The sequence below is a fragment of the Gekko japonicus genome, unplaced genomic scaffold (assembly GCF_001447785.1).
Source record: "Gekko japonicus isolate JY-2015 unplaced genomic scaffold, Gekko_japonicus_V1.1 scaffold115, whole genome shotgun sequence".
NCBI lineage: Eukaryota > Metazoa > Chordata > Lepidosauria > Squamata > Gekkonidae > Gekko > Gekko japonicus.
In genome coordinates, this window is record NW_015163095.1 from 1,490,456 (window position 1) to 1,503,801 (window position 13,346).

General features: G+C 49.8%; 1 protein-coding gene across 1 annotated transcript in view; it reads left to right on the plus strand.

Moving 5' to 3' along the window:
• The window catches only part of MPL (MPL proto-oncogene, thrombopoietin receptor), a 35,094-nt gene that overhangs the window by 13,460 nt on the left and 8,288 nt on the right, over positions 1-13,346 (plus strand). The window contains exons 4-5 of the mRNA XM_015406563.1: positions 8,540-8,694; positions 9,406-9,562. Coding sequence (XP_015262049.1) covers positions 8,540-8,694; positions 9,406-9,562 — 312 coding nt within the window. The remainder of the gene's footprint in view (positions 1-8,539; positions 8,695-9,405; positions 9,563-13,346) is intronic.

A 13,346-nucleotide genomic window follows, 5' to 3' on the forward strand; every position in this document is an offset into this window, starting at 1 on the left:
GTCTATCCAAGTGGATTGTAGGTCTGATAGAACTGTGTTACCTACTGGCGAAACAGCTGTTGCCAGGCCCGGTGCGGGCTCATTCCACCAGGGCTGTCGCTACATCCACTGCGTTCTTGAAGGGAGTACAGCTGCAAGACATTTGCAGAGCCGCAACCTGGGCCACGCCTAATACCTTTATCAGGCACTACGCCCTAGACGTCCGCAAGTCCACCAGTGACAGTCTGGGACGTCAGGTTTTATCATCGGCTAAGCAGTAAACACCTGACAGCACCCACCTCCAGGTAGGCTACTGCTCGCTAATCTCCCATTGGTGTGAACCACAGAGACCAAGAAGAAGATAAACAGGTTGCATACCAGTAACTGGTGATTTTCGAGTGGTCATCTGTGCATTCACACCAATGGCCCTCCTGCCCTGCTGCTGTCTTCTTCTACCTGTTTTGTTAGGAGATTGATACGCGGCGGTTGGTAGGAACTGGCGGGATGTCCGTGCCTGCCCTTCTGGGCATGCTAACTGGGGCTCCTGAGCATGCTCAGTTGGGCCAGGCACGAAAATCCTTTTAAGAGAGCTTGCTACGGCACCGGCAGATCCAGCGCAGGCGCACTAGATCCCATTGGTGTGAATGCACAGATGACCACTCGAAGATCACCAGTTACTGGTAAGCAACCTGTTTTTCTCTTGATTATAGTGCAGCCATGTTGTTTGCAACCAAACCGTACTTAAATGGAACATGACAATTGTACATATTCAGTTTAACTATTACAACTACAAATGCTTTCTGATAAATTACCATCTTCCTTACATAAAGATTCTTTGTCTAACCTGAAATTGTAACTGAAGTTCTTTTGATAGCTTAACCCCTCCCCTCCCCCTAACTTGAGGTTATTAACTGTATTTTGTTTTCTTGGTGGGGAAGAGCAGTTTTGGCAATATTTCTTAGCATGCCAGATACTATGTCTGAGTGAATGGCCCACTATTACTCTTTGGCTGAGAACAGTGTCATCTAATTACCAGTGGAGTTCTAACTATTTATGTCTCTGGATCCTTTTGGTTGTATATTTTTCAATACAATAAGTAAGAGGGTGTATTAGTGTGAATGTATGTTATAATGCTTTCATTTTCTTTCATATGCTGTTCACTTTTGTTTTCCTCAATTAACTCTTTTGCCTTAGTTTCATTCTGGGTTATTCAGAAGACCTGGCCTAGGCCTAGCAGCAGGCTGCCACCCAAATATTTCTTCCATGTGGCTATTAAAAAAAAATGGACACCTCCCCGTGTCAAAAGTGACGTTCCACCCCGATTTTTAAAACTGTGGTTTTTAAATTGTAGCTGCAGAATCAATACACCAGATGGTGTAAGATTGGTGCAGATGGCAGGTACAGAAATCCAAAGTGAGGTTTTAAAGGCTTGACTACACAGATACTCTGCAGTAAGTTGTGAGTACAGAAAGGGCCATTGAGTGCTCTGACTTGGGCCTTCCTCCCATCAAAGATTCCTCGGTCCTGCCAGTTGGCTGCTTTTCATTCAGACCGCGCCTTCTCAAAAGACATCCTATATATATAATTGCCCTAACGCGTTGGCCATTTTCAGCTCTCCCATCAGCCACTGGCTCATCAACTGCCACTCAAGAGTACTTGCGTGCCATTGGCTGGGTGCTGGGTCCGCTCTTCTCCCCCGCCCACTGTCAACCTGAACACTCAATGTGTGGGTAGTTAAAATCACCTATTATGACACAGTGTTTTTGTCTAGCTGCTTTCTTGAATTCATTCATCGTTTTATAATCCTCCTCTATCTTTTGATCTGGTGGGCGATAAACTCCCAGTGTTAAGTTTCCTTTTGGCCCCCCTATTTCAACCCATAGAATTTCCAGAAGCGAATCCAATTCTCTTAGCCTCTCAATCTTTCTGGACTTTATACCCTCTCTGACATACAGAGCCACCCCACCTCCAACCCTTCCCCCCTATCTTCACCGTATCCCACTGATTTTCCTCATCCCACCAAGTTTCTGAAATACCCACAATGTCCCTCCAACACCAAGCACTCCAACTCCCCAATTTTACCTCGGATGCTTCTAGCATTTGTATAGAAACAGCTATAATTTCCCATACAAGTCTTCAGATCGTATTCAGAATTTATCAGAAAGAATAATCTGCCAGGGGAAGTCACAATAAGATTCTCCCGAAGAAAAGTGAGAGATCAACTATTGAAAGCAACCAATGGAGTTACCTTGAAGATAAAAGACAAAGACATAAAAGTTTTGAAAGACATTCCATTCGAGATAAGAAGGAAGAGAAGGAAATATAGAGACTTGGTTTCATTTCTACAAAGTCACAAGGTTTCCTACAGATGGTTAATACCCGAAGGATTAATCCTCAGATATACAAATGGTAAAGAAAGGATTGACTCTGTTGAAAAGGCCTGCAAGTTTTTGCATCAACATGGTCGCCCAGCAGGAGAAGGAGTAACCAATGGCTCCAAAGAGTGCGAGAAAGAAGGAGAGGCTGGATCTTCTGATGAGGGCTCAGACTCTAAATTGGGGGCTCTTGGCCCCAAACAAAGATATCAATTGAGACACAGAAAGGGGAAAAAATAGATTGTTAATGCACTCTGGAGCACCTAAAACATGCCTATTTTATATCGATATTCACAGTCTTTTTATGAAGTTAGAATTGTTGGTGAAATATCCAAATGTTTTACCAGATAGATTATCATTTTCAACGAAAGTTAACTTGCATTTAAGAAGGAAGGTAATTCTGTAAGATGTTTGTATGATCACCATTTCTTGGGTTTTTAGAGGGTTTTCTTTACTTTCTCCTAAAGATTGTAGTCCCCCCTTCCCATTTTTTCTGTTTGTAGTTTTTAGTTTGTAGTTATTAGAAAGCGCAATAAAAAATCCCCTACGGGTGGCAAAAAACAAACATATGTGAACGTGCAAAAGTATGCTAGCACTGTTGAGGTGTGAAAACGACACCAAATGTAGACAGCTGTTTTGAAGACTAAGTCAAAAGGCTGGGATACTGGTGGGAAAGACAAATGCAGATTCGGCCATTGTCTCAGCAGAGCCATTTCCTCCTCCAGTCACCAGGGGGCTCTTTGTCTTTTTAATAGGCAATTGAATACTGTTATACCAATATAATATCACAACAATATGGGTGCGTTCAGACGGGGCATTTACAACGGTATAGGTGCCTGTTGGAATCGGTGTACTTACCAGCGTTCACACGTAGAACATCTGCCTTCCATCCCTAACCGTTGCAAAGAGTTTTAAACCGGTGTATTTGGCTACTAGGTCCATAAGTGGTGGTATCCTGAGTGCACTGGTTGTAACCGCTTTACCCCCCGTCTGATCGCTCTCCACCGCTGTAGAGTCACTTTCGTTCGGAAGCCCGAGGCTTCCACTTTTTGCCTGCCATTTTTTTTGTTAGATATGCCCTTGGGCAAAGCTTCGCCCCGGCGTTTGTTTAAAAAAAGGGGGGGTCCTTAGTTTAAGGTTTTAGAGGAGTCCGGGACCTCAGGGAGGCCAGTTTGGTCTTTAAACTTTAAAGGTAAGTCCTCTCTTCAGGGCATGCTTTTCGGGACGGGGTGTTTTGCACATGCACAAAGATCACCATTCTGTGGATGGCTGCCTATGCGCATGCGCAAACTGGGTTAAAAAAAAAACGCTGTGTGTAAGCGGGCATACAGCGATGGGCTCCACAGATCGGAGGTAAGTGTGATCGCATTTCAGCCAGCATAAACTGCACCAGTTGGAACCGATGCAGTTTCTGCTGGCTGAAACGCCCCGTCTGAACGCACCCTATGTGTAACAGATTTTCTGAATTCCCAGCTTTTGTTTTTTTTAAAATAAGCAAAGGTCTCACATCTGACATGAGTCAGATCATGTCAGATGTGTGACAGAGGACTCACCTTTAAAAGTATTTTCTGCCCCCACTTTGTGCCACAGCCCCTTGCAGTGGGAGGGGATGGTTCAGCCTTCCCTGCCATTTCTGTGACTAAAACATTCCAGTCATCTTATTCTGGAATATTTGTTACAGGACAAAACTGGAAGAAAACGTTTGCCAGAAAAGTATTGGCAAGATGTAGTTGTTTATTTTATTATTTATTTTATTTTATTGCATTTATACCCCGCCCTCCCCGTGAACGGGCTCAGGGCGGCTCACATTGGGCACAAAGTGTATACAAGTTTACAGAATACAAGTACAAATTTAAAACAGGCTAAAATCAGTTCTGCGGATGCATAAATAAACTCCTGATATCATACGTAGCAGGGGGAAGGCTGGGGGAATGGAAGATGTCGTCCAATCCCCCCCCCCAGCGGTCTCTCTCTATAGCGGTGCGGTGATGTTAGTGGCTGTGATGTAAGTGGCCGTGGCGGCTCCTACTCATAAGCTCCGTCTTGCAGGCACTGCGGAACTGCACCAAGTCCCGCAGGGCCCTGATCTCCTCCGGGAGCTCATTCCACCAGGTAGGAGCCGCCACTGAGAAAGACCTGGTCCTTGTTGCCACAAGCTTGGCCTCCTTAGGGCCCGGGATCACCAGTCGGTATTGTGATCCTGACCGAAGTGCTCTTTGGGGAATATATGGGGAAATGCGGTCCCTCAGGTAAGTTGGACCCTGGCCATGTAGGGCTTTAAAGGTAAGCACCAGCACTTTGAAGTGAATCCGGTATGCTATAGGCAGCCAGTGCAGCGCTTTCAGCACAGGTCGGATGTGCTCCCGGCCTAAGGCGCCCACCAACAACCTGGCCGCAGCATTCTGCACCAGCTGTAGCTTCCAGATTTGCGACAAAGGCAGCCCCATGTAGAGAGCGTTACAGTAGTCTAGCCTCAAGGTGAGCCGTCGCATGGATCACTGTAGCTAGGTCATTGCGGTCAAGGAAAGGAACCAACTGCTGTATCAGCCGAAGATGATAAAAGGCTGATCTGGCAGTGGCCGCCACCTGGGCCCCCATCGTTAAGGTGGGGTCCAGGAACACTCCCAAATTCCTAACCTCCGAGGCTGGCACCAAAGGTGCCCCATCAAAGGTCGGGAGTCCCAACCCCGATCCGTTCCAACTCAAGCACAGGACCTCCGTCTTCGTCGGGTTTAACTTCAGCCTGCTCAGCCTGAGCCACCCAGCCACAGCTTGTAAGGCCTGGTGCAGATCTTCTGGGTTGGAGTCTGACCGGCCGCCCAACATCAAATAGAGCTGGGTGTCATCTGCGTATTGATGACACCCCAGCCCGTACCTCCGGACAATCTGGGCGAGGGGGCGCATATATATGTTAAACAGCATCAGGGAGAGCACAGCCCCCTGAGGCACCCCACACTCCAGCGGGTGTCTCTGGGACTGCTGCTCCCCTAGCACTACCCTCTGTCCCTGACCTTGGAGAAATGAGGCAAGCCATTGAAGGGCAAGCCCCCTAATCCCCACATCGGCGAGGCGGTGGGCCAGCAGCTGATGGTCGACTGTATCAAATGCAGCCAACAGATCTAACAACAACAGTGCCGCCACACCACCTTGATCCAGATGTCTACGGAGGTCATCAGTCAGGGCAACCAGTACACGCCACCGCCTTCTCAATCAATTTGCCCAAATAGGGCAAATTGGACACCGGCCAATAGTTGGCCAATTCAGTCGGGTCCAAAGTTGTTTTTTTCAAGAGAGGGCGGACCAACGCTTCCTTGAGTGCCTCGGGGAACCGCCCCTCTGAGAGGGACGTGTTGACAATCTCCCTCACGGCACGTCGAAACCCCTCGTGGCCCGCTTTAATGAGCCAGGAGGGGCATGGATCAAGGTCGCACGTGGTTGGGCATACAGCTACAAGCAATCTGTCGACTTCCTCCAGGCTGAGCTGGTCAAAGCATTCTAAACCCGGCCCCGAAGACGCGCAAGGGGCCTCAAGTTCACTAACTGTTTCAACTGTGGCGGGGAGGTTGCGGCGGAGTGATAAGACTTTATCTGCGAAATAGCTCGCAAAAGCCTCACAGCCAATATCCGATCCCCTATCATTTTCTCTGCGCTGAGGCAGAGCCGTCAAAGACCAAATTGTTCTAAATAATTGGGCTGGGCAAGAGGTTGCGGACGCAACCCTGGCTGTGTAGAAATTCCTCTTTGCAGCCTTGACTGCCATCTCATAGGATCTCATAAACGTCCTATAGGATGCTCTTGTAGCCTCATCGCGAGCTCGGCGCCACCATCTCTCTAACCGTCTTAACTCTTGCTTCATCAGCCGCAACCCCTGGGTATACCAGGGGGCCAGCCTAGAGCGAAGGCGCAGAGGGCGCCAGGGAGCGATCACATCGATGGCTGTGGAGAGTCGACTGTGCCAGTCGTCCACAAGCTCACCCAACGAACCGCCGGGGGGGCATTGGTTCCCGCAGAGGCAGTTGAAGCCGCACTAGGTCCTTTTGCTTCCGCGAGCAAGCTAAAATCTGCTCGCCGCCTATACAGGGTCGGGGCGGGACGTTCACATGGGCCTTCAGGGCATAATGGTCCGACCATGGCACTGCATCTGCAGTGATCCAGTCCACTGTAATCCCCATCGAGAAGATTAAATCAAGCGTGTGCCCCGCCTGGTGCGTAGGAACCGATACACATTGGGAGAGTCCCAGCGCCGCCATGGACGTCACTAGGTCCATAACCCGGCTGGAGGTTGCGTCCTCGGCGTGGACGTTGAAGTCACCCAAGACTAATAGCCTAGGGTGCTCCAGCGCCCAGCCTGATACGGCCTCCAGCAGGGACGGCAGGCAACTGGCCGGCGCATTAGGCGGACGGCACACCAGCCAGATTGCCACACTCTCCTCGGCTTCCAGCAACAGGCCGACACACTCTAGGCCCGCAATCTCCAACGAGGGGAGCGCCTTGAAGGAGTAAGCCTCCCGTACGAACATCGCCACTCCCCCCCCCGTCCCCTCATCCGTGATTGGTGTAGGACCAAGTACCCTGGTGGGGCAAGCTATAAGTGTGAAAACTGACGATTGTTCCTTGTATTCTTGTTCACCTTTGAATGTTTTTATTCTTAAACATCTAATCGATATATAAGTTAATAATATGGGGAAATGAAAACAGGGAGCAATAGTGACATGTGATATACAGACATACACTGATGTATGTAGATATCAAAATAAAATGTCCCATGTTGAATGCTGTCGTATGTTTTGATTAATAACCATTTCAGTAGTTACTAAACTGAATAAATATTCATAACGAGATGAAAAGAGACACCAGAGGGCAGAAGAAAGAAGGCTGTATCAACTTGTTCCATCTCCCAATTTAATTTGGTTGTTGAGGTACGTGCTGTCCTGGGATGAGTTGTAACTAGGACTGTGTGCCTGGAAGTACGTACTCAGATGGCCAAAATGCCTAGGTGATTCCTACATTGCAGTCTCATATGCCCACATCAACAGGAGTGAGGGTGCAAACCATAAGCAATGTGAGGCTGCTTCCAATATCCACTCAGCATATGACATCCTAGTCCAGCCAAGCAACTCCAAGGTAAGAGAAGTTGACTGAGGACCTTGATATATTTTGCAGCTGGCAAGATATGTGTGGGTTCGGGGGGGGGGGGGGGAGGATGCAGGGCTGACTCTAAAATGAGGCTAACTGAGACAGATGCCATTCCATCTACCTGTCTCCTCCACAGCCTCTTCTGCCTCACCCCCTCCACTGTCACTATGAGGAGCCAGAAAAAGGAGTCCTCTTTGCCTTGTCTAGGCCTCTTTTAAACACAGCACAGCAAGAAGCGCTTGTCCTGTAGGGCATCCCAGACTCTCTTGAGATTCCTTTCTCTCATAAGAGCTTGGCCATCTTCTTGGTTGCCCTGGCAACAGGGAACAAAAATAGTGGCTGAACTCTCTAGAGAAGAAAGAATTTCACAAGCATTCAGGAAGCCTTTACAGGGCACATGCAGCTTGCCATGCCATTTTTAAAGAGAGGAGCCAGGGGAGAAGGTGACGGGAGATTAGCCGCTCCAAGTCCTGGACAGTGGCCAGAGGCTGAAGTGAGGGAGAGGCAGGGGAGGGCTGGCCAGCCTCACTCAGCCCTTGGGGTGAGCAACTTGGCTCTGATATGGAAATCAGCCTCAACTGTGGGTTTGCAGGAACTTCTAGAACAAAGTTCGAGTCCAGTGGCACCTTTAAGTTCAACACAATTTTATGCTGGTCTTAAAGGTACCACCATTGGACTCAAACTTTGTTCTACTGCTTCAAACCAACATGACTGAAACGATCTTCAGGAATTCCTAGTATTGCTTTTTCTCTTTGTTCTGCACTTCTGGTTTCATTAATATTCATTTTGCCTCTCTTCAAGCCTGTTGTTCCATTGTATGCCTTTCTGCTGACAGGATCTTGCCATAGATCAAACAAGACTCATGCCTGGATTGTGACAGATCTCCCAGATGTTTAGCCTCTCCTTTGTTAGACAGGCTGCCAAATACACCCACCAGAGGCCACAGCGAGATGCTTCCCTGTTCAGTGGCCCCTCCCCATCCTTCACTGCCAGCAAACAGTAACAGAAAGAACTTTGATTTTTATCTCCTTTTGTTTGTTTATTTGTAGGTCTCATTTCTCCACCAGAGAATGTAACAGCTGAATGGCCCAGGGTGGCAAGACAGTTGCATGTGGCTTGGGATCCCCCACGCCTCAGCTATGTGGAATTCTTGGCCTATGAGGTTCTTTATGACGTTGAAGACTTATGGTACCCCCCATCCAGGGTATGATTTATGTAGGGAAGCACAACCGGTGCACAGAGACTGCAAGGGAATCTCTGTGTAAAGCACTCGGTTCGATACATCACGACTCGGACAACGACATAAGAAACACGCGTTTACTCGGTACTTCACACTACAAAGACAAAGACAAACGGCCAAGTGGCCAACTATATACATATCCAAGGGAACACCCCTGGATCCCATTGGGGGGTTTGAATCTCCCGCCAAGGTTTCTATTGGTTCCCCTAGTGGACCTCAGGAGCCTAGCCTCAATTGTTCTTTAGGAATCAAGCTCTGTTCACCTGGCCACTGCCTAGTGGCGGTTCCCAGGACACAACACTAGGGCTGCCAAGTCCCCCCGGGGGGCGGATTTCCCCCCGCTTTGGAGGCCCAATTTCCACCGCCGCAGAATCGGGCCCCGGGGGAAACCCCACCCCGGCGTGCACGTCATCCGGATGTGACGTGATGACGCCGGGCACGCTGGGGGCGGGGCCACAGCCATTGCGCACGGCACGAGCGCGCTTTATGCGCGCGCAGAAGACGCCGTCCGGGAGCCCCCCGCCGCAAAAAAACCCCAACACTTGGCAACCCTACACAACACTCTGCACAGAGGCTCCAGCAGGAGTCAAACACTGTTGCTCCAAAGTACCACTGGGGTTGGTGAAAGAAACGTCTTTGTCCATTCTTACTCTTGCTTGGCTCTGTCTCTTGCAGATTGAAGTTAGGAACAGCCGCACATGCCGCCTCAGTGATCTTCTCCCAGGGCAGCTGTACCGCATCCAAGTGCGCACCAAACCTGATGGCCTGTCCCTTGATGGGCTCTGGGGGCCCTGGTCTCCGTCAGTGTTAGCAGAGACACCCCATCTCCCTGGTGAGTGCTCTACTGGCTGGGAAGCAGTTAGCTGAGGACCTCAGTGGTCCACCACAGAGTAATACCTTGTCTGTAACCTCAAAAAGAATACAACACGGCCTTGATTAACTCCACCCCCCAAAACGAGAGCAATTAGATGTGCCAGATCTGTGGAACCAGCCTCTTTATTTTAGGGCTATAAAGGTTGCTGCTACATTTTGTAGCAAAGTCCCATAACAGGGCAAGGAGAAGTTCAAAGAAATGAAAGCTAAAAACCACTTTGCACATTAAGACTTTTCTACATTGAAAAGGCATAAAACTCACACCTAGATCATTGCATTAAAATGTGTATTTGCAACATACAGCCCCCCTTATATTTATTTTATTTAAAATATTTCTATGCCAACCCTCCAGGAAACCTGCTTGAGGTAGTTTACAGGTAAAACATGATAAAAACACCAAACAGAACTAGTTAAAGTAATGACCTATTAACACAGACTTAATAAATCCAGTTGGAGTGTAAGCACACCATAAAACATTTAACAATTTAAAAGGGGTCTCATAAAACAGGCGAGAACAGATAGGGCTGCCAAGTCCCCCGGGGCGGCGGATTTCCCCCCACTTTGGAGGCCCGATTTCTGCCGCTGCGGAATCAGGCCCCGGGGAAAACCCCACCCCGGCGTGCACGTCAGCCGGATGTAACGTGATGATGCCGGGCACGCTGGGGGCGGGGCCACAGCCATCTGAGGGGAAAACTCGGGACACCATCCGGGAGTCTCCCGCCGCAAAGACAAATGGACTCGGCAACCCTAAGAACAGACTATAACTATGGTGGGTGTTTGTGTGCAGAGTAAGGACTTTAAGATGACCAGGGCTGCTTCTACATGAGTCATTTGTCCTGTGTGGCCAACTACGTGTGTGACTCCTGTCACTCCTGTATTTTACCCCTTTGATCTGGCTGAAAGGGGAAACTGTAGAGTGAATGCAAGCAGAATGTTCAGCGTTCTGGACCAAACTACACATTTGGGTTTTTAATAAGTTGAGCCCTGGTTCCCTGGACCCAACTTGGGTTCCCCACTGCCACACAGCAGCTGTGGGAATGGCTTTATAAAAAATAAAGGTGATCCCAAATGGACTTGGAGTGCTGCTGTAGGGGGAGGAAGGGCCCTGCCCCCCCCCCCGCTCAATTTTCCCACACAGAAAGAACACTGATACATGCGGAATATTATGTGTAGTTTGTAGCTTGGTCCTCTACCTGCAGACAATTTGGCAAGGGGACTGGAGTGAAGCCCCACTGTCAAAATGGCTAAGCTCTGAAATCCTCCCCCCAAACCCTTTAACTATGGTTGCCAGCTCCAGGATAGGAAATACCTGGATATTTGGGGGGTGGGGCCTGAGGAGGTCGGGGTTTGGAAAGGGGAGGGTCTTCAATGGGGTATGATGCCACAGAATCCACCTTTCAAAGCTGCTGTTTTCTCCAGCTGAACTAGTCTCTATTGCTTGAAGATCAGTTGTAGTCCCAGGAGATCTCCAGCCCTACCTTGGGGTTGACAACCCTATCTTTAACTGTAGGTGATGTGAAAGATTTCTGCCAGAGCCCCCTGAAGAGCCTCTGCCAGTCTGAGTAGACAATGCTGACTTGATGGATCAAGTGTCTGATTGACACTAAGGCAGCTTCATGTGTTCCTGTGTTTCCCTCCCCACCTGAGCTGTGGTGCTTCTTCTGCCAACCTTCCACTATTGCAATTGATGTCCAGATGACCAAGATCCACCCCCCTGGAGAAAATGGCTGCTTTGGAGCGTGGACTCTATGACATTATACCCTGCTGAGGTCCCTCCCCCCCTCCCATCCTCCCCAGGCTCCACCCCTAAAATATCCAGTTATTTCCCAATCCAGAGCTGGCAACCCTGTATAATAGAGTCCAATCTCCAATTTTCTCCAGGGGAAATGTCAGGTTTAGGGATGCCAGCCTCCAGGTGGGACCTGGGGACCCCTGGGAATTACATTTGATCTCCAGATGACAGAGATCAGTTCCCCTGGAGAAAATTGATGCTTTGGAGGGTAGACTCTGTGCTCTGTAGCAGGGAGGGCCCACACGATTGTTGTCTCCTCAGCACTTCTGCACTGGCACAGTGGCTCACCAGTGGGAGGGGCATGGAGAGCAGCCAACAACACAGGGACCACAGGGATGAGGCATGTGCAGATACTTTGCAGCCCACTTCCATCCACTTTCTGCTGCTTCTACAGCAGGGGTGCCTCTTCTTGCCCATTTTCCTTTTTTAACATTTTATTTCAAATGCTATAAAATCATTAGCAAACATAAGAGTGTTAGGCTCTGGTAATAAGAACCTTCTGGTGGTCCCTGGCCCAAGAGAGATCCGGCTGTCCTAAACTAGGGCCAGGGCCAAAAAAGGGGCCTCCACCATTGCCTTTACTTTGTCGTGGGTTGTGTGTAGGCCCTGTGCGTCCACCGTGAAACCTAGAAAGTCCACTGATGGCACCCTCAGCAGGCACTTCTCTTGTTTTACTTTGAGTCCGGCGTCCTGGAAATGGTGGAGGACAGCGCGGAGGCAGTCTGCGAAGTCGGCCAGCGTGGCAGCGGCAATCATCACATCATCAAAGAACGGGGTGATGCCGGGTATTCCTCTGAGAAGAGAATCCATCAGTTGGTGGAATAACCCGGGTGCCACACTCACCCCAAATTGCAGTCTATTGACACGGAATGCCCCCCAGTCAGGCCCGTAGCCTGCGTGGGGCCCTCGGGGCCCGGGCCCTCCGCAAGTTTTGTGGGGGCCCTCCCTCCCGATCTCCTGCTCCCCCCTGCTCCCCCCTCTGCCAGGGGTCATCTGGGCTCTTTTCCGTGGCAGCGGCGGCTGTCTTCTTCCCATTTCCTGCCCCTCGAGCCTCGGCTTCTGCTGGGGAAGGCCGGCGCGAGTTCAACACTCCGTGTGTGCATGTGTGTGATTGATCTGTGCCTCTTGCTCCACCGCTCGAGTCCTGGATCCGAGTCCCTCTCTTGCTTGCTTTCTTCCCCTCCCTCTCCCTGGTGGAATTTGGTAGGTTGTCGGCATCGCCCGCCGCCACTGACACACAGTCAAAGCCCCCTCCCTCGGCCTCACACAAATCCAGAATCCACTTTTCCGTTCTCTTGCTCGACAGTCTTACCTTCTAATGGGAACCAGCTGCTGGGATAATTCTGCTCCCGGCGCTGGTCGCATCATCCTCTGGGCAAAACGTCTCTTCCTTTTCTCCCCCCCCCCATCTCTGCCAGCCCCTCTCTGTGTATCACATCTCTGCTTTGAGACAGCGAGTCATACTGACAAACAGAAAGGAAAAATGATCTTCCCTCCCCCTTCCTAGAGTTCCCCGCTCCTTTTTATTTTATTTTTGCTACACCGATTTTGGCTGTCGTTAAAACTTTCCTCCAGCCAGAGTTGTCATTTTGGACGCAGCTTGGCTTGCTTAACCTTATTATATCCAGAGATTGCGGGGGGGGGGGGTGAGAGATAAACTCCGCTAATTGATCCACACAAAATAGGGAGGAAAGTTTTAACGACAGCCAAAGGAGGGGGGAACTCTAGGAAGGGGGAGGGAAGATCGTTTTTCCTTTCTGTTTGTCAGTACGACTCGCTGTCTCAAAGCAGAGATGTGACACACAGAGAGAGGCTGGCAGAGATGGGGAGGGGGGAGAAAAGGAAGAGAATTATCCCCGCAGCGGGTTCTCATTAGAAGGTAAGAAGGCCCAGAGAAGAGGGACCTGCTGCAGCCGAAGCAGCTGGCTGGAGAGCCGCGAGCTCGCCAGCC